Below are 24,608 nucleotides of genomic sequence, written 5' to 3'. Positions count from 1 at the left end.
ATCAATTTTGCTTGAAGACTTTTGAATGAGAACATTTCTCACAGCAAGAGTGTGTATTCTGGATCAAAGTGTGTGGGAAAACAATAACAGACATCAGGGCGCCAGGTTGGGCACTTTATGGTTCAGTGTACCACAGCATAGTATACTGCACCGACATGGTGCCAGCGCACCCTACCGGTGTGGAAAAGATGTTGAAGGTAAGCAGATCCAGTCTGGTGACTGGGATATTCAAGAGGTGAGGAATGTGCATGTAGAAGTATCCATCAAAACAACTCCAACTTGGGCCGTCCGGATTTTGTGAACTCTACTCCTGGATTAGCCAGTACAATAGTCTGTTGTCAGATTAGACCAGGCAAATGCTACTAACCAGTAAGCATCTGTTCTTGGCATGTACAGCTGCAGATCTACACACTGTGCACAGATCGCCATCTGGTGTTGGGCCCGGATGTTTGCAGTTGTTTTTCCTCTTGGAAAGTCTTTGGAAGGCACGAGGTATGTGACTCCTCCTTTGGATCGTATTGCGCATGGGCTTCGGCTCCATCCTCAGATTGTTTTTCGCCAGCAGGGAAAGATGGAGTGTAGTAATAACAGTGAAGATGCCCATGTGTGTTGTATCTAAATAAGATAAACTGGAACAGATAAAGGTAGCCGGGGAGGCGGGTGGGCGTGTGTAGATCTGCAGATCTACATGCCAAGAACAGATGCATACTGGTAAGTAGCATTTGCCGTTCGAGGCATATGAGCTGCAGATTACACACTGTGCATAGATTATATAGCAGTACCCATCCTTAGCGGCGACCACCCGTATCTGTTGCAGTGGTTTGAATTAATGTTTTGAGTACAGCCTGGCCCACACTAGCCTGTTGCTTAGTTTGCACATCTACACAATAGTGTTTAGTGAAAGTGTGCGGTGTTGACCATGTAGCTGCTCTGCAGATATCATCTAAAGGGATGTTCCCTAGAAATGCCATTGAAGCCCCTATTTTACGTGTAGAGTGGGCTTTAGGGGGAACGGATAGCGTTCGTTTTCCTTTGTGGTAGCAAATCTGAATGCATTTGACAATCCACCTAGCTATCCCCGACTTGGAGATGGGGTTGCCTTTGTGTGGTGGTGAGAAAGAGACAAACAGTTGTTTGGTCTTACGAAAAGGTTGTGTTCTCTCGATGTAGTAGAGTAAGGCTCGTTTGACATCTAATGTGTGAAGAGATCTTTCTGCAACGTTATGTGGTTGCGAGAAGAATACTGGTAGTTCTACAGATTGGTTTAGGTGAAAAGGAGAAATGACTTTAGGGAGGAATTTTGGGTTAGTACGGAGAACAATTTTGTTATGGTGCATTTGGAGAAAAGGTTCTTGAATGGTAAGTGCTTGTATCTCACTGACCCTTCTGAGGGAAGTGATGGCTACAAGAAAGGCGGTTTTCCATGTTAGGAATTGAATTTCACATTTGTGTAGAGGTTCAAAGGGAGTCCCATTAGTCTGATGAGAACGATATTTAGGTTCCACACAGGTGAGGGTGGCACTCTGGGGGGAATTATTCTTTTCAGGCCTTCCATGAAGACTTTAATGGCAGGTACTCTAAAAAGTGATAGATGTTGCCTGTTTTGTAGATAAGCTGCTATGGCTGCAAGGTGTAGTCTAATGGATGTATAGGCTAGATTGCATCTTTGTAGGTGTGGTAAATAGCCTATGATGTGTTGAATTGACACATCTAGGGGAATGATGGTATTGTTGTTACAATATACAACAAAACGTTTCCACTTGGCTGCGTAGCACGCTCTAGTGGTGGGTCGCCTAGCTTCTTTAATGACGTTCATGCAGTCAGGGGGAAGATTTAGATAACCGAATTCTAGGATTTCAGGAGCCAGATCGCAAGGTTGAGCTGAGCTGGGTCCGGGTGCCTGATCTCTCCATGGTTCTGGGTTAAGAGGTGTGGAGAGTGGTGTAACTTTTGGTGCGGTACTACAGATAGTTCCAGCAGTGTGGTGTACCACGGTTGTCTGGCCCAAGTTGGAGCTACTAGGATTAGTGTGAGGGAGTGTTGTAGTTTGCGCACCACTAATGGAATGAGTGGGAGAGGCGGAAAAGCGTATCCAAATCTGCCTGACCAGTTCATCCATATCGCATTGCCTTTGGACAATGGGTGTGGATATCTGGCAGCGAAGCTTGGGCATTTGGCGTTTTCGTGGGTGGCGAAGAGGTCTATCAGTGGATGCCCCCACATTTGAAAGTACGGGTGAAGAACTTGCAGGTGGAGTTCCCACTCGTGGAGTTGTTGTGTTTGTCTGCTGAACAGATCTGCCATAGTGTTTTGGACTCCTGGGACATGCTGGGCTAGGAGAAAGATTTTGTGGGTATGGCCCATTTCCATATGCTTTGTGCTAGCTGAGAGAGCTGTGTAGACTGTGTGCCGCCTTGTTTTTGTATAAAGTACATGGCTGTCATGTTGTCTGTGCGGACTAGGACTGATTTGCCTGATATCTGTGTTTGAAAAGATTTTAGGGCTATAAAATATGGCTAGTAACTCCAGATGGTTGATGTGGAGTAACTTTTGTTGAGGTGTCCATCTGGCCTGCATGGTGTGATGTAATAGGTGAGCTCCCCAGCCGGAGAGCGATGCATCCGTTATCAGTACTACCTGAGGAACCGGGTCCAGGAAGGTCGCCCCTTGGTAAGGTTTTTGGTGGTCCACCAATGCAGAGAGCGATGGGTACGACCGTCTAAAAACAAAAGATCTGTTAATTGACCCTGGGCCTGGCTCCATTGGCGCGCTAAGCACTCTTGGAGAGGACGCATCTGGAGTCCTGCGTGAGGTACTATGAATATGCAAGAGGCCATCATTCCTATTAGTTGCATGAACACTCGAGCTGGAAGAGAGTGTTGTGGCTGAAATTCTGCGCATAGAGCTTGAATGCTTGCTATCCTGGCTGGACTGGGGTAGGCTAGCGCTCTTGAGGTGTCTATAGTGGCACCCAGATATTGTTTTAAGTGGGACGGTTGGAGATGGGACTTTGCGTGGTTTACCGTGAAGCCCAGTTGGTGAAGTAGCTGGATAGGGGCGTGTGTGTGTTGTACACACTGGTTGTATGAACTGGCTTTTATTAGCCAGTCGTCTAGGTATGGGAAGACATGGATGTGTTGTCTCCGCAGGTGTGCTGCCACTACTGCTAGGCACTTGGTGAATACTCATAGTGCTGTCGTGACTCCAAATGGGAGTACTTTGAATTGGGAGTGTTGGCCGCCCACTACAAATCTGAGGAACTTCCTGTGAGCGTTGTGAACAGGAATGTGGAAATAGGTGTCTTTGAGGTCTAAAGTGGTCAGGAAATCGTTGTAGGAGAGCAGTGGAAGTACCTGCTGAAGTGTTACCATGTGAAAATGGTCTGAGTGTATGTATCAGTTTAGGGGCCTGAGGTCTAGGATGGGCCCTAGAGTCGTCCCTTTTTGGTATGAGAAAATATAGGGAGTAGACCCCCATATTCTGTTGGTTGGTAGGAACCCGTTCTATCGCCCCCTTTTGTAGGAGGGAGATTACCTCCTGCTTTAGTAGTGTTAGATGTTCCTGTGACATTGGGCGTTGTCTTGGTGGAATGTTTGGGGGGGGTAGATATTAGTTCTAGGCAGTAGCCTGACCGAATTATTTGTGTTACCCATTTGTCTGAGGTGATGGTAGTCAAGACAGGAAGGAAATTGTGGAGTCTGCCCCCGACCGGAGTGGGATGGTCTGGGGGGAGTGGAGGGGAGTCATTGGGTAGGTGCGGAGGCAGAGCAGGCGGAGTTTGTCTTGCCTCTGCCTTTATTTTTGTTGTCTCTGTAGCCGCCTCTTTGGTAACCCCTTGTAAAGGTGGATTGGGTAGGGGCCTTATATGAAGTGGAAGCGGTGTCAGAGGAGTAGCCTCTGGATGTGCTCCGAAAGGAAGAGCGGTGAAAGGAGCGCCTGGGAGGGTGTGATTGTGAGGCTCCCATAGACTTCGCCGTATCGGTGCCTTTTTTCATTTTTTCTAGGGCCTCATCCACTTTTGGGCCGAACAGATGTTCCTGGTCAAAGGGGTGGTTCAGGATGGAAGCTTGCACTTTTGGTTTAAAACCTGAGATCCATAGCCAGGCATGGCGACGGAGGAGGGTTCTGGTATTAATGGCTCTGGAGGCAGTGTCAGCTGCATCTAGGGCACAGCGGATGGAGGTATTGGTAATGGTTTTGCCCTCTTTAATTAACTCATTTGCCCCATTTTTATATTTGTCAGGGAGGTGTTGCATTATGGCTTCTATTTCGTCATATTGGACCCTGTTGTATCTTGCCAGTAGCACTTGAGTATTAGCGATGCGCCCTATGTTGACAGCTTGGGATGCAGTGCGCTTGTCCGATGCGTCCAAGAGTTTTAACTCTTTGTCAGGTGGTGGTGCTTCGTTTGACGCTTGGGAATTTGCCCTCTTTCTTGCTGTAGACACTACTAGGGAATCTAGTGGTGCTGGCCCTCTGATGTAGGTCGGGATCTGTAGTGGCGGCTTTATATTTTTTGTCTATGCGCGGGTTAATGACCCTGGCTCTGACTGGGTCTTTAAAGACCTCCGGCACGTGTTTAATAACTCCTTTGAGCATGGGCAGTATGGAGGTGGCCCTATGCGTGGTGTCAAAAGTATCGAGAAGGAAGTCCTCCTCCACGGGGTCGGTATGGAGATCCACCCCGTGATAGTGTGCAGTGGTTGAACCCTAATGAGTCTTCTGGTGGGGATGGTCTCGAAGGGTAGAGATCATCTTGTGGGACGTTAGGAATGTCAGGGATGTTATAGTCGTCCCATGGGTCTGGGGAGCCTGTGGGAGTGGGGTCCCCTGTAGGTAGGTCATGGGGTACGTCCCCTATGTCATCATAGACATCATCATTATCATCATCCGGAGAGTGTGTGGGGGAATGATGAGGTGGGGGGGAGGGGTGGGGGGAAGGAGGGGAAGGTGGAGGGGGTGGAGGAGGTGGTGAAGGCATTCTGAAAGGGGAGGTAGCAGAATCCTTCCTCTTAGGAGGTGGAGCTGGGGCAAGCTTTTCCAGCTGTCTCTTTCTGATGCTGAGCATCAAATGTCCGGTTTTGGGGTCCTGGATCAATGTCTTTTGCAATGGATCAGGTGTAAAAAGTTCTTCCGAGGGTGGTTTGTCCGTCGGCGCCGAAGGCATCGGGCCATCGGTTTTCTTGTTTTAGAGTCTGCGCTAGTCTGCTGTTTGGAACTATGCGGCCTGGAAAGGGCTGTCTGTTTACTCAGTGCCGAGACTGTTTTCGGCTTCGAGATATCGGTGTCCTTGTGTTTTTTGCTCGGTTCCAGGGATGGTGTCGGTACCGAGGAGCTGGAGCTGGTTTTCGGCGCCGAGTGTTTCGGTATGGAGCTCGGCGCCGAGGAGGAGGTCATTTTCTTTTTCGGCGTCGGTGCGGAGGAGTGTTTCTCGGCACCGACGGTGGGCTGGCTCGAGCCTGAGCTGCCGGAAGGCTTAATAGGCTTCTTTACCGGTCCCGAAGATGCGGTGTCTTTGGTCTTGCCTAGGTCTGGAGGCGAAGGCGTGACCGAAGCCTTTTTCGGTGCCGTCGAGGGTGTTGTGGGGGGACTTCGGTACTCACGACCCTCTGTGCCGGAGTGATGTCCTCCACATCTGAACGTCGGCTTCGGAGGCGCTGACGAGGCCCTCGTCAGTGTGTTGTCCTTCTGGAGCGTCAACGCCTTCCCCGAAGATGTCATCTGGAATCGTCGTCGACGAGTGTGCCATAGCTCTTCGTGCCCTTCGGTCTCGAATGGTTTTCTAGGACCTGAAGGACTTGCACACCGGACAGTCTCGAGCCTCATGTTCAGGGGAGAAGCAAAGGTTACGTACTTCGTGAAGGTCGGTGTGGGGGAATTTGGACCCACATCGAGGGCACTTCTTGAAGGGAGTCCTTTCCATTAGCCAGGACCGGAGCTTGGGTAGGCCCGAAGGCCATCGTCGACGACTGGAATCGAAGGTCTTGATCGATGAGAGCCGCGCAGAGTGTGGAGATCGCGATCGAAAACAATACCGCGAATTGGGGTGAGGATTGCGCGTCGATAGAAGAACTGGAAACTATTCGGAACCGGAGCGCAAAGATCACATCCAAGCCCGATGGCGGAAAAAAACTATCTGAGGATGGAGCCTAAGCCCATGCGCAATACGATCCAAAGGAGGAGTCACATACCTCGTGACTTCCAAAGACTTTCCAAGAGAAAAAACAACTGCAAACATCCGGGCCCAACACCAGATGGCGATCTATGCACAGTGTGTAATCTGCAGCTCATATGCCTCGAACATATCTTTTTCTTATTATTGCATGTTTTTTTCAGATTCCTTTTTTGCTTATGATTATAATATGCATTTTCTATTCACAGACCTTTCTGGTCCACTTCCCATTTCACTCCCCCACCTCTTTGTTATATTTGAGTCTATTTTTATACTGTAATAAGTAGTCAACTTGAGGCACCCTTCTGGAGATATTCACGTTTGACAAACACATTTCCAATCACAGTGCAAAAAGCAGTGGCACAACTAGCTAGCAACGGCGCTGTATAAGGTTTTTTTTTTAGAATATTCAGAATTAAAAATTATTTAGAAGCTGCATTTGCTTGTCATGAATGTCAGTGTGCTGTTTAAGACAATATTTTGACAGAATACATTACAAACTGGCAAAGCTCCAATGATCATTTGGTCAGCAAATGCAGCGCAGATGAAAAATCTGTCACAATACATGGTAGTGGGCATAAAACATGAACAAAGCTTAACCAAACGCTCATTTTGATCGATCGATCGATCGATCGATCGATCACACACACACACACACACACACACACACACACACACACACACACACACACACACACACACACACACACACACACACACACACACACACACACACACACACACACACACACACACACACACACACACACACACACACACACACACACACAGATTCTAGTGGACAGCATAAGCAGCACCAATAGGAAAGTGTCACCTGGAAATTAACCCATGTACAAAGCATGCCACTTGGGTTATGAAAAGACAGGAAAGATGTTCTTACCATCCATCTTGTCTGAAGCATCCTCTTTGGAGTTAGAGCAGGTAGAGAATAGGAAAGACTTTCATGTTAGACTAAAGGTGTTCACAGCACAAAAATAATCAATCAAGAAAACAAGTGTGTAAATATTTATAACAAACAGGACAAACAGACAAAAAAACGACAAACATGCACTATAGTGGTTCAGACAGATGATTTGTGGTTATAGAACAGCTCGTCAAAGCTGTTCTTTAGAGGAAAAAGATAGTATGGCCAGATTTCCAATATATGGCCCTGCAGAGCACATTTAGGAAAAAAAAAAAAAATGACACATTATGGGATGTGCTGTGGGAGACATGTCAATGTACAACTGGTCAAGTGTTTTTGTAATATTTTCTGTTATCTTCAGCACCCATATCCTTCATTTCACTTTGTGTGGGATACTCTAGATACCAACTGCATTCTTCCACTACATTGAGATCCATTAAACCTACTTGTTTGGTTCATGCACATAATAAACAATGTTTCCAGTCATTTTTTGGGAAGGTTAATAAGGCATTTGTCAACATGACACCACAGATTTACTCAACAAACTACAAGGCCCACCCACAAATCTAGCATTTCTAGAATCCACAGTATTTTTAGTGAATTTTAACTCTCTCATTAACGAATGCTGTGAAGAATGGCTTGGCTGCATTTTGAATCAGCTGCATTAAATAGACTTACAGTGGTAAAAAAAAAAGCTAGTTAGTTTAACTAACGGTGCATAGAAAATGACCAACTAGTTTGTAATACGCTTGATGGGCTTCTGGTCACTTTACTATAAATGGGCAAAAGGGAGAGCAGTATGCACATAAAATTAATCACAATCGCTCATGCTTATTTTAAAAACCTCCTGAGTTTCTTGTCACTTTGATGGTAACAGTCTCTGAAGTTCATGCAAGTCACCCCTGAAAATTAATTTTCTTCATAGCTTTTCTGCTTAACTGCAGTCAGTAATCTATGCCCCCTAACTACCATGGCCACTTCTAGCTAGCTAGCCCTCATATTCATTCTAAGTAACAAAATCAGCCCATAGGATGTGCAAGTTTAAAGAGTGATTTGAACAGACAGGGGACCTTACTTCTATTGGGTTTCACTGCTGAGCTAGTCTTCTACTTAGAAGTAGCTGACACTCTTTGTTCTTCAGGGTAAGATAATACTCAAATGGAGATTTTCAGTTTAGTGAGGGACTTGAGGAGGAAGGCGACTTTAGAAAGAGTTTGATTAGATTGGTCCCGGAGGCAAAGGTCGGGCTGGAATAAAGTAAACCTTATAATGAAATTATCAAAAAGTCAAAATATTCAGATTTTAGAACAGTATTTGGAGCCTAAAGGCAGGTACACACTTCTCTCCATTTTTTATGAGGCACTAAGTAACATGATGCAGTTTGCATCAGTTTCTGGCTTCTAGCATTTGGAATTACATAATCACTGGAGATCTATCCAGGTGTCATTGTCTCCAAAAAAACAATATAAAGAGGGAGGGTAAAGTTATCATTTAAGCAGCCAGCCTTCTGAAGTCTGGAGATAAAAACGTATACTTCCGAGTTTTGAATACTTTATAAATGTAAAAGTTAAACAAACATATCCCTTTCTATATATCCGAAGGGTTCAAACAAGAGTCTGGGATTCAACTTATTGGTTGCTAAGCACAGCTGTTTTTCATTTCCCAAGGTTCAATTTACAGTAGAGACCGTATTCTAAATAAACTAAGGTACTCTGTACTAGTCCTTGCTTCAATTAGGCACTTATTTTGTGCTCTAGTATTCCTGGGTCAGGCTGCTGTTCTGGGTTCTATCCTTTCAAGGTTTTATATGGTGAGCTCAAAATTAGATTTTGCCCAGTAAGGGCGTAGGCCCCTACAGCTTACTTTGGTGTCTCTCAAACTCTTTATCCATGATTACTTTCTGATCTCTATTAACCACCATGACTCTTAGTTTTATAAATCATGTATGCTCTTTCTAGATACTTGTTTCACACTTGTCACCCTTCCAAGAACCAAGATTATCTACACCCCACTGACTTGGTTTCCCACTACCAGCGTACCATTGAACAATCTTGTATTTATAAGGGCAATAGGGTTTCTCCTCTCTAACGAAAGGAAGTCAGGGACTAGTTGCTAACTTAGAAAACCTTTTCAGTATCTCCCCCAAGTGGTTGCAACTTGTTTAATTCACGCTTTGCAGCTTGCTGGGTGGTGGATCACAAAAAACAACATTTGTAACCTAGGCCTGTTTCTATCAGGGTGAGGTATTTTGGTTCTTCCATCATTACATTTTATCTCCTTTGTCAGCATCACTGACATGTTCAGCATACAGTCAGTGTGAAAAAGGAAATTCCATGGAAATAATTTGTTTTGAGCATGCCTTTAATCTCAGTACTGTAAGAATGTTTAAAAAAAGAAAACATTACTTACCTTTGGTAACGATCTTTCTTGTGGATACTCTTACCTACCTACAAACTAATCTCTTAAATATCCCAGGTGACAGACTGGATCCAAAAACTTCAAATATACCTCTCCAGCACTGGTAGGGGAATCTAGATTCATCACCACTCTGGAAGTGAATTTGGGGTAACAAGGAAAGATTCCATAAATTACAGCAGTGTGGTGCAGCAATCTAACTTGGAACCCTATAAATTGGGATTAAGGCAATCCTTCATAACAGGGAGGTGGGCCGGATCTCTGAGGAATTTGTAGGAATTATTGGACCTTAAAGCAAGACTGGTACAAGAAAACACACATTTTGCAAATGTGCCATTCGTTTGGACACTAAACTAATTAGGGTTTAGGTGGCTGGAGGATACTGGGACTACCAACTTCTCAGGGGTGTAGTGCTACAGTAGAAAGTAAGGGTCTCCAGGGGCAGGCCTATGTTTTCTCACCACTAAATTATTTACTAAAGGGAAAGATCCCCGTTTTGCCTAAGATCCCATCAAGAACATCAATTAGGGCCTCATTGAAGGGTAGATATGGGTCTTGGCTGGTCTGTGCAGGATTGAGAACCTGTTAAAACAGTTGCCTTTATTTACTACATAGACTGTTGAGTCTTAAGCACCCACAGCTTGGTATGCGGAGTATAACCCAGTGTCTATGGGTCAAGATCAATGGCATCCTGAAGGTCTTAATATAGGTCCGCTTCATCACAACAATCACCTAGTGTTAAGTTTATTGGTTAGAATGGGCATATTATAAAAGGTTAATGGATAGGGGCTTAGCTTCAGAGTCTGATATCCGGCATTGATGACATTGGTGCCGGCATCAAGGCTGCAGCTGTTGGACTGTACCAACCCCCTTAAAAAACCTCCTAGGGTTCCAAAACAGCTGGAAATTCTTTGGCAGGGACTTAAGTCGGAGAGACATGGCAGTGGTTATCCCAGCCTTCAATCGATCCAAAACTGCATTTAAATGGCATATCCATCAGTGTGGTGTGGAGATCTCATGAGAAACATGTAGATCGCAGTCAGGCATGACAGTGCAGAAATACTGAGGAATCCGTAGCACTGACCACAGAATCTGCTCTGATCTATCTGGACATGTCCTGGCCATTCCTGACAACCTGCGCAAAATTATCTCTTAGATGTCTGGAAGGTTGGTAATAATAATGGCTTCTACTTTCCACAAGGCAGGGATACATAGGTTTAGAAGACAGTTTGCTCAGTTGGAAGCAATGCCAGGCTGCCTGTCAAGAACATATTTAACCCATTTAGTTTTTGGATGTGGTCTGGCGGGTGGGTAGTCAAGAACCCGGGTTGAGTTTGGTGGTTGAGGAAGCTTGTGCCACAAGACATTTCTACGATGGGTGGATTGTAAGAAAGGCCAGGTCCCCTTGTGCTGGCCTGTAACATCTAGCCACTGTTCTGTTTACCACCAAGGAGGTGGTCAGTTTCACCAAGGCACCCTTCACAGATTCTAGAAGAGACTCATTAAATGTCAGAGGTATCTGGATTCAGACTGGTACTTGAGACACTCAAAGTTGCGAGGAATTTAAGATAAGGTGACACTGTGGTACATTTAGGGAGAAAAATAACAACTGATGATTTTGTTAAGAGTCAAGTGTTGAAAAACAATCTTTTGCTGTTGCTGTTCAGGAACTGCATGAGTTACTTATTTTCCATTTTCATCATTTTGATTAGCGTGATCCCTCCAGACAATCATACACAAGCAAGAGAATACAGAATACATAGTATTAAGCTATCTTATTTCTTAGAAGATGATTTCAATCATTAATTTAATTGCCTACTGGCAACACGAAAAAACAGTCGATGAAGATCTTCTTTCAGTGATGGGCCGAACTAAAGGCAAATAATGTGCAACTCCTTTTAAATAACACAGCCTTAGCGATCTCACCTAGCGACGCATAAGATCCTGGAGGGAGAGCGGATGCTAAGCGCCCAGCTATGGTTGGCTGTCCCCCAACATGTCTCACTTTGGCACTTGTTGCAGCATTAACGTCAATATCACTCCGGGATCGCTGCAGCGTTCCTGGACTTGGAGCGGTCTTGCTGCTACTTCCAGCCACTAGTAGGGAATATAAAGTTAAAAAGGCCAACCAGTCAACAAAATATCCGATTATTTTCAACTAAAAGCTATTGAGCAAATTATTGGAGCACAAGATGCATGAAGCAACTTGAATTTAAGATAATCTAACTGATTAAAAGCTTAACAATTTTCAGGTGTTGCACTGCATTTTGTTGAAGTACAATGTGTAGCTTGCGCAACCCTTTTATGAATTTCATTTGCAGTTATAAGCCTATATAAAAGGAACCTATCTAATCACTAGAGTATAAAACAATTGATTTCATTCCTTAGATTTGCAGTTTAAAGAATTTGATCATATTGGGTTTCAGCTAAGAAGCTAAAACACCTGAGATTTATGGCACTGAGGAAGTTAGTAATCAAAAGGTGTTAAGGCCACTAAACATTTCAAATGCTTCAAAGAACAAGAAGAGTTAGTAATCTATGATTTAGATTATTCAGCATTTCAAAACTTGGAAAATCTCAAAATAAAGGCATTTAATTAACTCTGCCATGAACATCAATGGAGTGGTACAGGCATTCTTCCTGTGAGTCGAGGTCGGATAGGTAGTCATGGAATCCTCTTTTGTTGCATTCACGTGTTTGACAAAGATTATGGATACAGCCATCCAAATGTGTTGTGCAATCATTTTGTTAATGTTGCCACCAATCAATGATTCAACAAACATAATGCTTTCAAGCTGAAAATACATATTATGCAACGAAAACAAATGCTCCTCACTTTTGGTAACAACTGCACTCTAGTGTGAATAATTCACAAAGTGCGTGAATTGCACCAGTCTGAATGCCAAATCCACATTTAAGAAGGTCAGACATGCGTTGCCTTAGTCTTATGTACTTCTGGGCACATAAGTCCTGCATCCCCCTGCACGACACACCCCTCATTTCCTTAATATTGGACAAATAATATTGGGCTACTGCTCTAGGGATGGAGAGGGGCCAATGTGGACAGACTAAGAATTCAGAAGTAAGTTGTGTTCCTTTACAGTGAACGCACTCTACTCCCAACATGCTGTATGACTGCAGAGCTGAAAGGTGCAGGGCAAACATTTGGGGTATTGCTAGATACTGGAAAGGGTACTTAGCAGGAACTCATCTGGGCTGTGGCGTTATTAGGCTGTTAAAGATCCACAGGCCAGAATGGATTGTTAAGGTACATATATATACCTCAGGACCAAGTACGGTGTTATATGTTTACCTCAACTTGTGGTATCCTCAACAACGCATTGGCTCAGAGGTCTTTTCCGTGTTTGAAGATCTGTTTGACATAACAAAACAAAATCACATATGGCCTGTGAAAAAAGCAGATTGCTTGGTTGCTGCTTTGTAGCATCTCCCTCAGGGATACTTCTACTGCCCCAAAACCGGTCCCAGGATGCTTGTTTTCGGTCCAGGGAAGACCTGGCTTGGCAGTTCGGGCTGGGGGTCAAGACTGATTTCCGTATGGCTGGGTCTGAACTGGGGTGGCACAGTGAGCTAAAGAATGATGATGGATTCAACCCAGATCTCTGACAGGGGGGGATATAGGGGGGGGGGGGGGTTCCAGTTGAAAAGTTTCAGCGCTTCGTCCATCATCTCCTTGTGTTTGCTTTGTTCACCCTAAGTTGTCAGGGTATGCCCAGACATGGGTCCTTTGCTCACTTTGCCAAAGGATTTAAGCTAGCCTGGCTGATATGGGGTGTTACCACAAACCGGTTCCAGGATGCTTGTTTCAGGTACATGGAAGATCTGGCTTGGCAGTTCAGGCTGGACTGTTCCCATAAGGAACAGGGTCCAGACTGATTTGCATATGGCTGGGTCTGAACTGGGGTGGCGACGTGAGCTAAAGAATGATGATGGATTCAACCCAGATCTGTGACTGGGGGTGAGTGTCTGAAAGGTTTCAGCGTTCCGTCATCATCTCCTTGTGTTTGCATACTTCTAGTGACTACATTTAGCCCTCTATTTACAACATAGAAAAATAAATAATACACTTGCTAATACGCCAACTTTGGGCCAAACACAAGAACCTGAATCTGTGTATGTACGTGGAGGAACATTCTTCATACAAGGAGGTGAGCGACCAAAGAGATCGTGAAGGAAGTTGGTAACCAACAAGATACTTATGCCAACAGAGATCAAAAATGGCAATTAGGGGTTCGACTTCCACAGTACATTGAGTTTTCAAGAATGACCAATAAATATTATCCACTGTCCTTAAATGAATGATAAGTCTTTTATATTTTGTAGATCTAAAAAAAAATCTGGTTAGCTATTTAGGAGGGTTGATGATCTCAAACCTAATAGCCTTTGGGAAACAAAATCAGCTCCTTCAAAAGGATCTACTCATCCTTAGGAGCCTAGAGAAGAGATTACAGAAGATGAGCACACAGGCTTTATGGGGGCATCACAAGACATGCCTGTAGAAGTGGATGGGTTGAGTATTCACATTTGCCATAGCAAAGCACTTCAGTTAATTCCTGTGCCACAGAGGACACACTGCACGTAGAAATGTAGGGGCTTATTCAGAGTTACATATTAACTAAAATGTCTAGGTTGAGAGAAAATCCGTATGGGGTGGTATCTGCCCTTGGAGAGAAAAAAAAAGATCAGAGAAAGAACTTGCAAGTCAAAATGGGGTGTAATTTCCAGAGCAAAAAAGAAAAAGCGGCGCTGTGGGGTGATCAGACATGGATACAGCTTTAAATTCGAAGAAATAGGCACTCTGTGACAAGACCAGGTTGGAGACACTAGGCATTGAGGAAGACTGCATTCTAGAAAAACAAAATAATCAACTTTCTTAAAATGTTGTGCCAAATAAGTCTGTGTGTACATTATTTCACAAACAAAGGGAAATTGGAAGGGTGAGGCACAAATGGAACATGTAGATGGTGGGGCTAGTGAAGGATGATGTTGTCAAACATGGCACTATGGCCTTGGTACCTGCTAATTTTACACATTTATCAGCACAGGAGAGCGGTACTATTATTTGTAACCCACTGGAAATTGAAGGGGAACGTGCAGTGCTATTATCAATAGTTAACAGTTGTTAACATGATAAGAGTTTCAAGTTACTCTGTGTTCAAAGATTGTAATCTATTGGCAAGAGCGTATCTGTATCAAACATGCCAAGCACTTAACTCACAAAAGATAAAAGTTGATTAAGATAAAACCATATGTGATGCAAGAAAAGGAGGATGATTGCCCACATGTTCTTTAGCAACTGCCATCCTTCACCATATTAATCTATATTCAGGAAGCCACACAGAACACATGTGAATGTATACCTCTTCCTGGTATATTGGCAGGACTGCTTGACGACCATTTTGAAGAAGAGAATGGACGGCTGCAAAAAATAACATAACAATGATCAATATATGCAGATACTTTTAAGTTCTGCAACATCCCATCCCCAAACATGCACACATAAAAAAGATAGCATTTGATATTTTCAACAGTCAGGCTTGCTGTATCTGTAATTTATTGTCTTAAATTGCACATCAAAAGGTATTTAAAAAACAGATAATGTACTGCTAAACCAGAGCACTGTATAGAGAGACATTTGGGACTCAAAATGCATTCAGCCAATCTCAGTGTGGGTACAGCACCCTTGCTTTTTAATTCATTTTTTAAATTTGCGCATATCCAATAATTTGATGGAGAATGGGATTTTTTCATGTGTAACAAGATCCAGGTTTTATGGGCGGGATCCAGATTACAGTTCATACACGTTTTCAGCATATTTAATGACAGTCACGCTTCAGAACACTTGATTTTTGTTTAAGCTGTCCCTTTTTAACTATAGCAGACATTAATTGTGTTTGGATGCTAGGAGATTAATTTAAAAATAAATACATAGATAAATCAATTTGGGTGAAAAACACTGAAAATGTATGTTTAAATCTGTTTCTTACCTTTCAGGTGTTTGTACAATCTCTATGACCAAGTACTCATAGAACATAGGAGTTTGAAGGAAACACAGACTACCATAATGTTTGGGAAGAGGAGCCATAGTTACTCTAAAGGTTCTCTAGCAAGCTCAATATGAAGCAAGTAAAAGGAAAATGCTACTTACTCAGTATGCATCTGTTCTTGGCATATAGAGCTGTAGAGTCATATGCTATACATAGATCGGCATCTAGTGTTGGGTGCGGATGCTTGCACTTTGTTTTTCTTCGAAGAAGTCTTTCCAGTCACGAGGTAGGTGGTGACTCCTTTTGGACGCATGGGCATTGACTCCACTGTTAGATTTTTTTCCCACAGAGGGTGATAATGAAGATAGTAGGAGTAGTAAAAGGAGATGTCCATGAATGCATGTATCTAATAAGATATTACTGCGACAGGTATAGGTACCCGGGAAGGCGGGTGCGAACATATGACTCTACAGCTCTATATGCCAAGAACAGATGCATGGGGATATGGCTGCACCGTAGTGTGTAATGGCTGCGAGATAGAGTAGCTCCGCAATCACCGGATCCCTTCCCGAAATCCGCCTCACTAATCAGTTACCCGAGCGGCGGGTGAGCCGTCGGACTTACTGGGGGTGCTGCTGATTCAAGAACCGACTCTGTAGGCCCAGTACTTATGAAGAGATTGCCAGCACGGCATACAGCTCTCGCGCCTCTGAGGCCAGGAACTGCTGTGCTACAGATCTGGGCGTTGTGAGGCAGTGGGTCCAGCCCACACCCAACGCAAGGATGCGTTTGGGCCTTAAGCTGGCGCCGAGGGGGACGTGGTGGTGCGGTGGCTCCGGACGCCGCATAAGTTCTCGGTGAGTCGCCGTGATCGGCACAACGAAGACGCGATACCACTGAGAGTGCGCTGACGTGGGTGCACCCGGATCGATTAGCAGCCTGTTTCTGCTCTAATCGTCTGCAATAGCACATCCGTACAATATATAATGGGAGCAGAGCCACATACTGCCCGGAACCTGAGACAGGTGCACCCAGAGCCCTCAAAAGGCTGTTTCTGCCACAATTGGCCTCAGTCACGCATCTGTACATTAATTACTGAGGGCAGTGCCGCAAATTGACCTGAACCTACGACATCGCAGAGGAGGCTGACAAGTGCTGCAGCGCCTCCGGCAGTGTGTGGGTGCCCCGGGTTCGCTTGCCCCGACTAACTGCCTGCAATATAAGGTGGATATCCTGCCCCATTGATAACCATTACCTGCAGCTTTGAGAGACAATGAATGGACCCTACCCTGGTACATTCTAGACAATCGTGCATATAATCTGTAAAGAACGCCCCGTTCACAGGCAGGGTGGTGCGGCCGGGGGCTCGAGTGTTGCACGAACTGCATCCACCTACCACGCTATTGACTCAGGGCGCATTGTGTGGGAGACCCCCCCCCCCCCCCCCACCTTGATACTGTATCGGCGAATTGGACCATTATACTCCCTGATTCCCTAACGAAGTTGGCACAACTGGATACACCCACCTACAGAGGTTGTGCTCTTACTTGGGAGACAGGTGTGGGCCTTATAGCATTGGAAGAGATGTCGGGATCAAAGGGCCTCAAAGTAACTCAGCAGACAAAACTGGATCAATATGCTCTCCTAAAGCCCACTGACTCAGAGTATCATTCCAAGGCCAAAATGGCGGTGGGATCGGAAGGGGAACACCCTGAGCTCACGCTGAAAGATGTCATGGATGCTATCTCGGGGGTCCGATCATCTCTAGAGCAGAGAATGGATGCAATTACATCAGAGGTGACGCTCATCAGGGCAGATCTAACAAAAATAGGTGAGAAGGTGAAGCAAATGGAGGTTGTCACCTCTAGCCTTGTCGGAGACACTTCCCAAATGCAACAAGATATCATAGACTTGCAGGCCATCCGAAAGTTCGCAGAGGACAAGCTTGACGACTACGAGGGTCACACCAGACGAAATAACGTGCAAATTATTGGAGTGCCGGAAAAGGTGGAGGGGCCTGCGGCTGACCTTCTCGTGGAGGACCTTATACTTAATCACCTGCCACCTAAGGGACTATCAAGTTTTTTGTGGTCGAAAGGGCGCATGGAGTCCCTGGTGTACGACCGAGGCCTGGTGCACCGCCTCGCCCGTTGCTGGCAAAATTGTTGAACTTTAGAGACAGGGATGTAATATTGCAAAATGCCAGGGAGGCCCGCCTCTTCGATATGAGGACACAGAAATCTCCTTTTCCCCTGACTTCACCCTAAATGTGCAGAAACAGCGTCGATCATTTCTTGAGGTGAAGAAAAAACTGCGAGACAAAGGGGTCAAATACGCAATGCTGTTTCGAGCCCAGCTTCGGGTAGATGCGGAGGGCAAAGTCTAGTTCTATTAATCATCTGGAAGCGGCTGCTGACTGGCTAGAGGACTGGAGAGGGGCTAGAGAACATAATGCTCGATGAGTGGCGGCCCTGCACATGTCCATAACTGGAATTGTCGAGAAAGTAAGGTGCCTAAGACTCATTTTGAATGATTAACCGCATAAACTTCCTTAGCTGACAGGGGTCTACAGAGGCGAACTGAGAAGGTAAATGCTTCTTACCAGCATGCATCTGTTCTTGGCACGTAGAGCTGCAGATCCACACACTGAGAATAGATCGCCATCTGGTGTTAGGCCCGGATATGTGCACTTGTTTTTGTCTTGGAAAAGTCTTTGGAAGTCACGGGATAGATGAATCCTCCTTTGGATCATAGTGCGCATGGGCATCGGCTCCATCTTCAGATTATTTTTAACCAGCAAGGAAATGATGGAGTTTTGTAAGAAAGAGAAAAGATGCCCATGTATGCTGGATCTAAATAAGATAATACTGGAACAGATAAAGGTAGCCGGGGAGGCAGATGGGCGTGTGTGGATCTGCAGCTCTACATGCCAAGAACAGATGCATACTGGTAAGTAGCCTTTTCCGTTCAAGGCATATGAGCTGCAGATCACACACTGAGCATAGATTGTATAGCAGTACCCGCTTCTAGCGACGACCACCAGTATCTGTTGCAGTAGTTTGAAATAGTGTTTTGAGTACAGCCTGGCCCACACTAGCTTGTGGTTTTGTTTGCACATCTACACAATAATGTTTTGTGAATGTGTGCGGTGTAGACCATGTGGCTGCTTTGCAGATGTCATCTAGGGGAATGTTCCCTAAAAATGCCATTGAAGCCCCTATCTTTCGGGTAGAATGGGCTTTAGGTGGAACAGATAAGGTGTGTTTAGCTTTGTGATAGCAAATCTGTATGCATTTGACAATCCACCTTGCTATGCCAGATTTCGATATGGGGGTGCCTTTATGTGGTGGTGAGAAGGACACGAAAAGTTGTTTGGTCTTTCGAAAAGGTTTCGTTCTTTCAATGTAATAAAGCAGTGCTCTTTTAACATCTAGAGTGTGAAGAGCTCTTTCTGCAACGATCTGTGGTTGCGAGAAGAATACGGGCAACTCCACAGACTGGTTGAGGTGGAAGGGAAAAATAACTTTAGGGAGAAATTTTGGATTGGTTCTGAGAACAACTTTATCATGGTGGAGTTGTAAGAACGGTTCTTTAATAGTTAGTGCTTGTAGCTCACTGACTCTTCTAAGGGAAGTAATGGCTACTAGGAACGCAACTTTCCATGTTAGAAACTGTACTTCGCATTTTTGCAGAGGTTCAAAAGTAGGACCTATTAGTCTTGTGCGGACAATGTTTAAGTTCCACACAGGGGAGGGGGGTACCCTGGGGGGAATTTTCCTTTTGAGGCCTTCCATAAATGCTTTGATTGCAGGTATCCTGAAGAATGATAAGTGTTGTCTATTTTGTAAATAGGCTGCTATGGCAGCGAGGTGTAATCTAATAGATGTATAGGCTAAGTTACACCTTTGGAGATGCAGTAGGCAACCTATGATGTGTTGAATTGACACATCTAAAGGACTGATGGTGTTGTTGTGGCAATATATCACAAATCTTTTCCACTTGGCTGCATAGCAGGCTCTAGTGGTTGGGCGTCTAGCTTCTCTGATAACGTTCATACAGTCAGGGGGAAGGTGAAGGTAACCGAACTCTAAGACCTCAGGAGCCAGATCGCTAGGTTGAGCTGTGCTGGGTCTGGGTGTCTGATGTCTCCATGGTTCTGGGTTAAGAGGCGTGGGGAGAGGTGTAGTTTTTGGTGCGGGACTAGAGACAGTCCCAGTAATGTGGTGTACCACGGTTGTCTGGCCCATGTTGGAGCAACTAGGATGAGGGTCATGAATGTTGCTGCAGTTTGGGCACTAACAGTGGGATGAGTGGGAGAGGCGGAAAAGCGTGCGCAAATCTGCCTGACCAATTCATCCATATTGCATTGCCTTTGGACAATGGGTGTGGATATCTGGCGACGAAGTTTGGGCCTTTAGCGTTTTCGTGTGTGGCGAAGAGGTCCATCTCTGGCTGCCCCCACAGCTGGAAAAAGGGTTGAAGAACTTGTAAATGAAGATCCCACTTGTGAATCTGATGCGTTTGACGACTTAACAGATCAGCGATGCTGTTCTGGACTCCTGGAACATGTTGGGCTAGGAGAAAAATGTTTTGAGGAATAGCTCATCTCAAAATGCTTTGCGCTAGTTGGGAGACCTGTAGGGCATGTGTCCCGCCCTGTTTCTGTATGTAGTACATGGCTGTCATGTTGTCGGTGCGGACTAGGACAGCTTTGCCTGATATTTGCTTTTGGAATGCCCTTAGGGCCAGAAGAATCACTAGTAACTCCAGGTGATTGATGTGGAGTAACTTTTGTTGTGGAGTCCACGTGCCCTGCATGGTGTGATGTAATAGATGAGCTCCCCAGCCGGAGAGCGATGCGTCCGCTGTTAACACAATCTGTGGAACGGGCTCGAGGAACGGTCGCCCTATGGAAAGGTTTTTGGTGTTCCACCACTGCAGAGAGTGATAAGTGCGGCCGTCCACCAACACTAGATCTGTTAGCGGACCATAAGCTTGGCTCCACTGACGTGCTAAGCACTCCTGCAGAGGACGCATTTGGAGTCTTGCGTGAGGTACTATGATTATGCAAGAGGCCATCATCCCTATGAGCTGCATGAACACTCAAGTTGGAAGAGAGTGTTGCGGCTGAAATTTTGTTAGGAGTTGCTGCATGCTTGCTATCCTGGTCGGACTAGGGTATGCAAGTGCTTTTGAGGTTTCTATTGTGGCATCGAGGTACTGTTGTATGTGGGACGGTTGTAGATGAGACTATGCGTGGTTTACTGTGAACCCTAAGTCGTGGAGTAGCTGGATTGTCGCGTGATTTTGACATACACACTGACTGTATGAGTTGGCTTTTAGTCAATCGTCCAAATATGGGAAGACGTGAATGTGTTGTCTTCTCAGGTGAGCTGCAACTACCGCCAGACACTTGGTGAATACTCTGGGTGCTGAGGTGACTCCGAAAGGGAGTACCTTGAATTGGTAGCGCTGGCCTTCCACTACAAACCCGAGATATTTTCTGTGAGAGGTGTGAATGGGAATATGAAAGTAGGTGTCCTTGAGATCTAGAGTGGCAAGGAAGTAGCCTTGGGACAGGAGAGGAAGGAGTTGTTGAAGCGTGATCACATGAAAGTGGTCTGAGTGTATGTAGAGATTTAGGGGTCTGAGGTCTAGGATAGGTCTCAGAGATCCGTCCTTCGTTGGGATGAGGAAATACAGGGAGTAGACTCCAGTGTTTTGTTGATGCAGGGGGACTGGTTCTATTGCATGTTTTTGTAGGAGGGAGATTACCTCCTGCTTTAGCTGTGATAAATGTTCTAATGACATTGGGTGGTGTCTGGGTAGTATAGTTGGGGGAGTAGAGGCAAGTTCCAGACAGTAACCTGTTTGAACGATTTGCCTCACCCACCGGTCTGTGGTGATGGTGTTCCAGACAGGAAGGAACTGTAGTAATCTTCCCCCGACAGGTGTAGGATGGTCTGGGAGGAGCGGAGGCAAGTCATTGGGTAAGGGTGGAGGCAGAGCGGGTGCTGTTAGTTTTGCCTCTACCTTTGTTACTATTGCCTCTGTAGTCTCCTCTCTGATAAGCCTTGGTGAATGATGTTTGGGTGGGCGTCTTGTAAGATGAGGGGTTGTCTGAGGAATAGCTTCTAGAGTTGCCTCTGTAAGAAGAGCGACGAAAGGAACGTCTGGGAGCTAACGATTGCAAGGCTCCCATTGATTTAGCCGTGTCAGTGTCTTTTTTCATCTTCTCGAGAGATGAATCCACGGTAGGTCCGAACAAGTGTTCCTGGTCAAATGGCTGATTGAGAATGGAAGTTTGTACTTCAGGTTTAAAACCGGAAATGCGTAGCCAAGCATGTCTACGCAGGAGTACACTTGTGTTTATGGATCGGGAGGCGGTGTCTGCCACGTCTAGAGCGCAACGAATGGAGGGGTTAGTGATGAGCTTACCCTCTTGTATGAGGTCGTTAGCCCTGTTTTTATATTTGTGAGGCAGGTGTTGCAATAGGGACTCTAGCTGGTCGTAGTGCGCCCTATCATACCTAGCTAACAAGGCTTGAGTGTTGGCGATACGCCATATGTTAGCTGCTTGAGACGCTGTGCTTTTACCGGAAGCGTACAAGAGTTTGGACTCTTTATCAGGACGTGGAGCATCCTCTGACGTTTGAGAGTTAGCCCTTTTCCTGGCGTTGGAGACAACTAACGGATCCAACGGAATGTATGCTGGGTGTGCTGGGGCGGCTTTATATTTCTTTTCTATCCCTGGATTGATAACCCTAGCCCTAACGGGGTCTTTAATCGCTTCAGGTGCATGTTTAATTACCCCTTTCAGCATGGGTAGAATGGAGGTGGTCTTTTGTGAGATGTCAAAAATATCCATTAAAAAATCCTCATCCACGGGGTCTGTGTGTAAGTCAACCCCATGGTACTGTGCAGCTCTGTGAACGAGCTGGTTGAAGCCCATGGTATCCTCTGGAGGGGAAGGTCTAGAGGGATAGATGTAATTCTGTAGCACGTTAGGGACATCTGGTGTATTGTAATCGTCCCATGGGTCTGGGGTATGAGGTGGACTAGGATCCCCTAGTGGCTTATCATCTGCACCCTCCGGAGTGTCATCAGAAGTGTCCTCATCGTCTACTGGTGGAGGAGATGTAGTAGGAGAGTGGTGTGGTGGAGGAGGAGGTAGAGAAGGGATCCTGAGAGGAGATGTCGCAATGTACCTCTTTTTAGGTGCTGGAGCTGCTGTAGGCGAGTACAGTGGTCTCTTTTTAGAACTGAGAATCAGTTGACCAGTCTTTGGATCTTTAAGAAGAGTCTTTTGGGTGGGATCTAGTTTAAAAAGCTCTTCTGTGGGAGGCATGTCCTCCGGTGCCGAATTTTTCGGTTTCGAATTCTTGTACGGCACCGACTGTAGAGCAGTTTTGTGCTCTTTGAACTTGGAACCGTGAGGTTTTGAGGTGTCTGTAGGGGCCTGCAGAACCAGTTGTTTTTTCGGTTCCAAATGTTTTTTCGGCTCCGAAGTTTGAGAGTCTGTAGTCTTCGGTAGCGGCTTTTTTGGTCGTTTCCGTTGGTTTTTTCGGAGTCAAGGGATTGGTGCCGGTAGGTTTGGGTGCCGAGTGCATCAATGCGGAGGCAGTAGTGGGCACCGAGGAGGAGTGTGGTGTCTTCTTTTTCGGTGCCGGGGTCTGAGTTTCGGTACCCACGCCATGCTGACTCGATCCCGAGTGGCCTGAAGGCTTTGTTGTTGGCTTCTTGGCAGGGCCCAGAGGTGGGGCGTGAGAAGTACTTTCTTGGTGTGCACCAAGGCCTGAAGGTGAAGGAGTGACCGAAGCCTTTTTGTTGGTGGGGGGAGGGGATCGGGGGGAGGTGGGGGGGGGGTCGACGGCAGTATTTACGACCCGTTGCTCAGGAGTGATGTCTTTGATGTCGGATTCTGCTTCGGAGGCGCTGACGAGGCCTTCTTCGACCCGCTCCTGTTCTGGTACATCGACGCCCTCTTGGAAGATGTCGTCTGGAATGGAAGTCGACAAGCGAGCCATTCTTCTTTCAGCTCGACGATCCCGAATGGTCTTTTTGGAGCGGAAAGAGGCACAAGCACAAGACAGTCTCTGGCCTTGTGCTCCGGTGAAAGGCAGAGGTTACACACCTCATGCAGATCTGTGTGTGGGAATTTCGACCCACATTGAGGACACTTTTTGAATGGAGTCCTTTCCATGAGCCAGATGTAGAGGCCCAGGTAGGCCCGAAGGCCTTCGTCGACGACCGGGACCGAGGACTTCGATGTTGGTGAGATGAGCAAGGATCGTGATCGAAATAAATACCGTAGAAAAAGGTGAAGGACTGCGCATCAAAAGTGGGATCGGTGACGTTACCGAGCTGGAGCGGGATAAACACATCCGAGCCCGATGGCGGAAAAAAAAAAATATATGAGGATGGAGCCGATGCCCATGTGCACTATGATCCAAAGGAGGAGTCACCTATCCAGTGACTTCCAAAGACTTTTCCAAGACAAAAACAAGTGCACATATCCGGGCCCGACACCAGATGGCGATCTATGCTCAGTGTGTGATCTGAAGCTCATATGTCTCGAACATAGTATTCTGTTAGCAGTGTTATTTATCCTTTAGTATCACGTTGTTGTAGACCGGCTCCCTCCTAGGGAGCCTCAATAGTCCATCGAACAGGGGAGAGGTCGGGGTGGCGGAGCTTCTTACCCCCACTATATACTAGTTTTAGTTCAGGCACTGTGCATGGTTTGTTTGATGGGCAGTTTAAAGCCCAGAGTGCAGGGGAGCAGGGAGGGGGGCAGTTGGGTTGGGGTAGGGCTATTTAGACAATTTTAAGAGAAGGAGACGTGGTCTCTTCGTAGACGTGAGGAGGGATACATGGTTCTCAAATGCTTCAATGAGCACACATTGGGACAAAACATTAAGACTCCTGAGTTGGAAGGTTAACGGACTTGGGGACAAATTAAAACGTTGCATTGTCTTACAATACATCAAACGACACTCCCCAGATGTTGTACTCCTTCAGGAATCACACCTGGTAGGCAACTCCTGTAAAGTAATTAATAGATGGGGCTATAAACGTGTGGCACACT

General features: G+C 45.8%; 1 protein-coding gene across 38 annotated transcripts in view; it reads right to left on the bottom strand.

The window, feature by feature from the left end:
* CLASP2 (cytoplasmic linker associated protein 2) overlaps nt 1–24,608 on the bottom strand; it is a 1,832,463-nt gene that overhangs the window by 747,413 nt on the left and 1,060,442 nt on the right. For 26 of the 38 annotated variants that reach the window (XM_085607571.1, XM_085607579.1, XM_085607573.1 and 23 more), the window contains 3 exons: nt 14,894–14,952; nt 11,439–11,609; nt 7,074–7,097 (listed from right to left, as the gene is read on the bottom strand). In XM_085607571.1, coding sequence (XP_085463697.1) covers nt 7,074–7,097; nt 11,439–11,609; nt 14,894–14,952 — 254 coding nt within the window. The remainder of the gene's footprint in view (nt 1–7,073; nt 7,098–11,438; nt 11,610–14,893; nt 14,953–24,608) is intronic. The other 12 variants (XM_085607574.1, XM_085607576.1, XM_085607610.1 and 9 more) reach the window with 2 other exon arrangements.

The sequence above is a fragment of the Triturus cristatus genome, chromosome 5_2 (genome assembly GCF_964204655.1).
Source record: "Triturus cristatus chromosome 5_2, aTriCri1.1, whole genome shotgun sequence".
Classification (NCBI taxonomy): domain Eukaryota; kingdom Metazoa; phylum Chordata; class Amphibia; order Caudata; family Salamandridae; genus Triturus; species Triturus cristatus.
The sequence above is the reverse complement of the archived record's forward strand: the minus strand, read 5'-3'. Positions and strand labels throughout refer to the sequence as shown.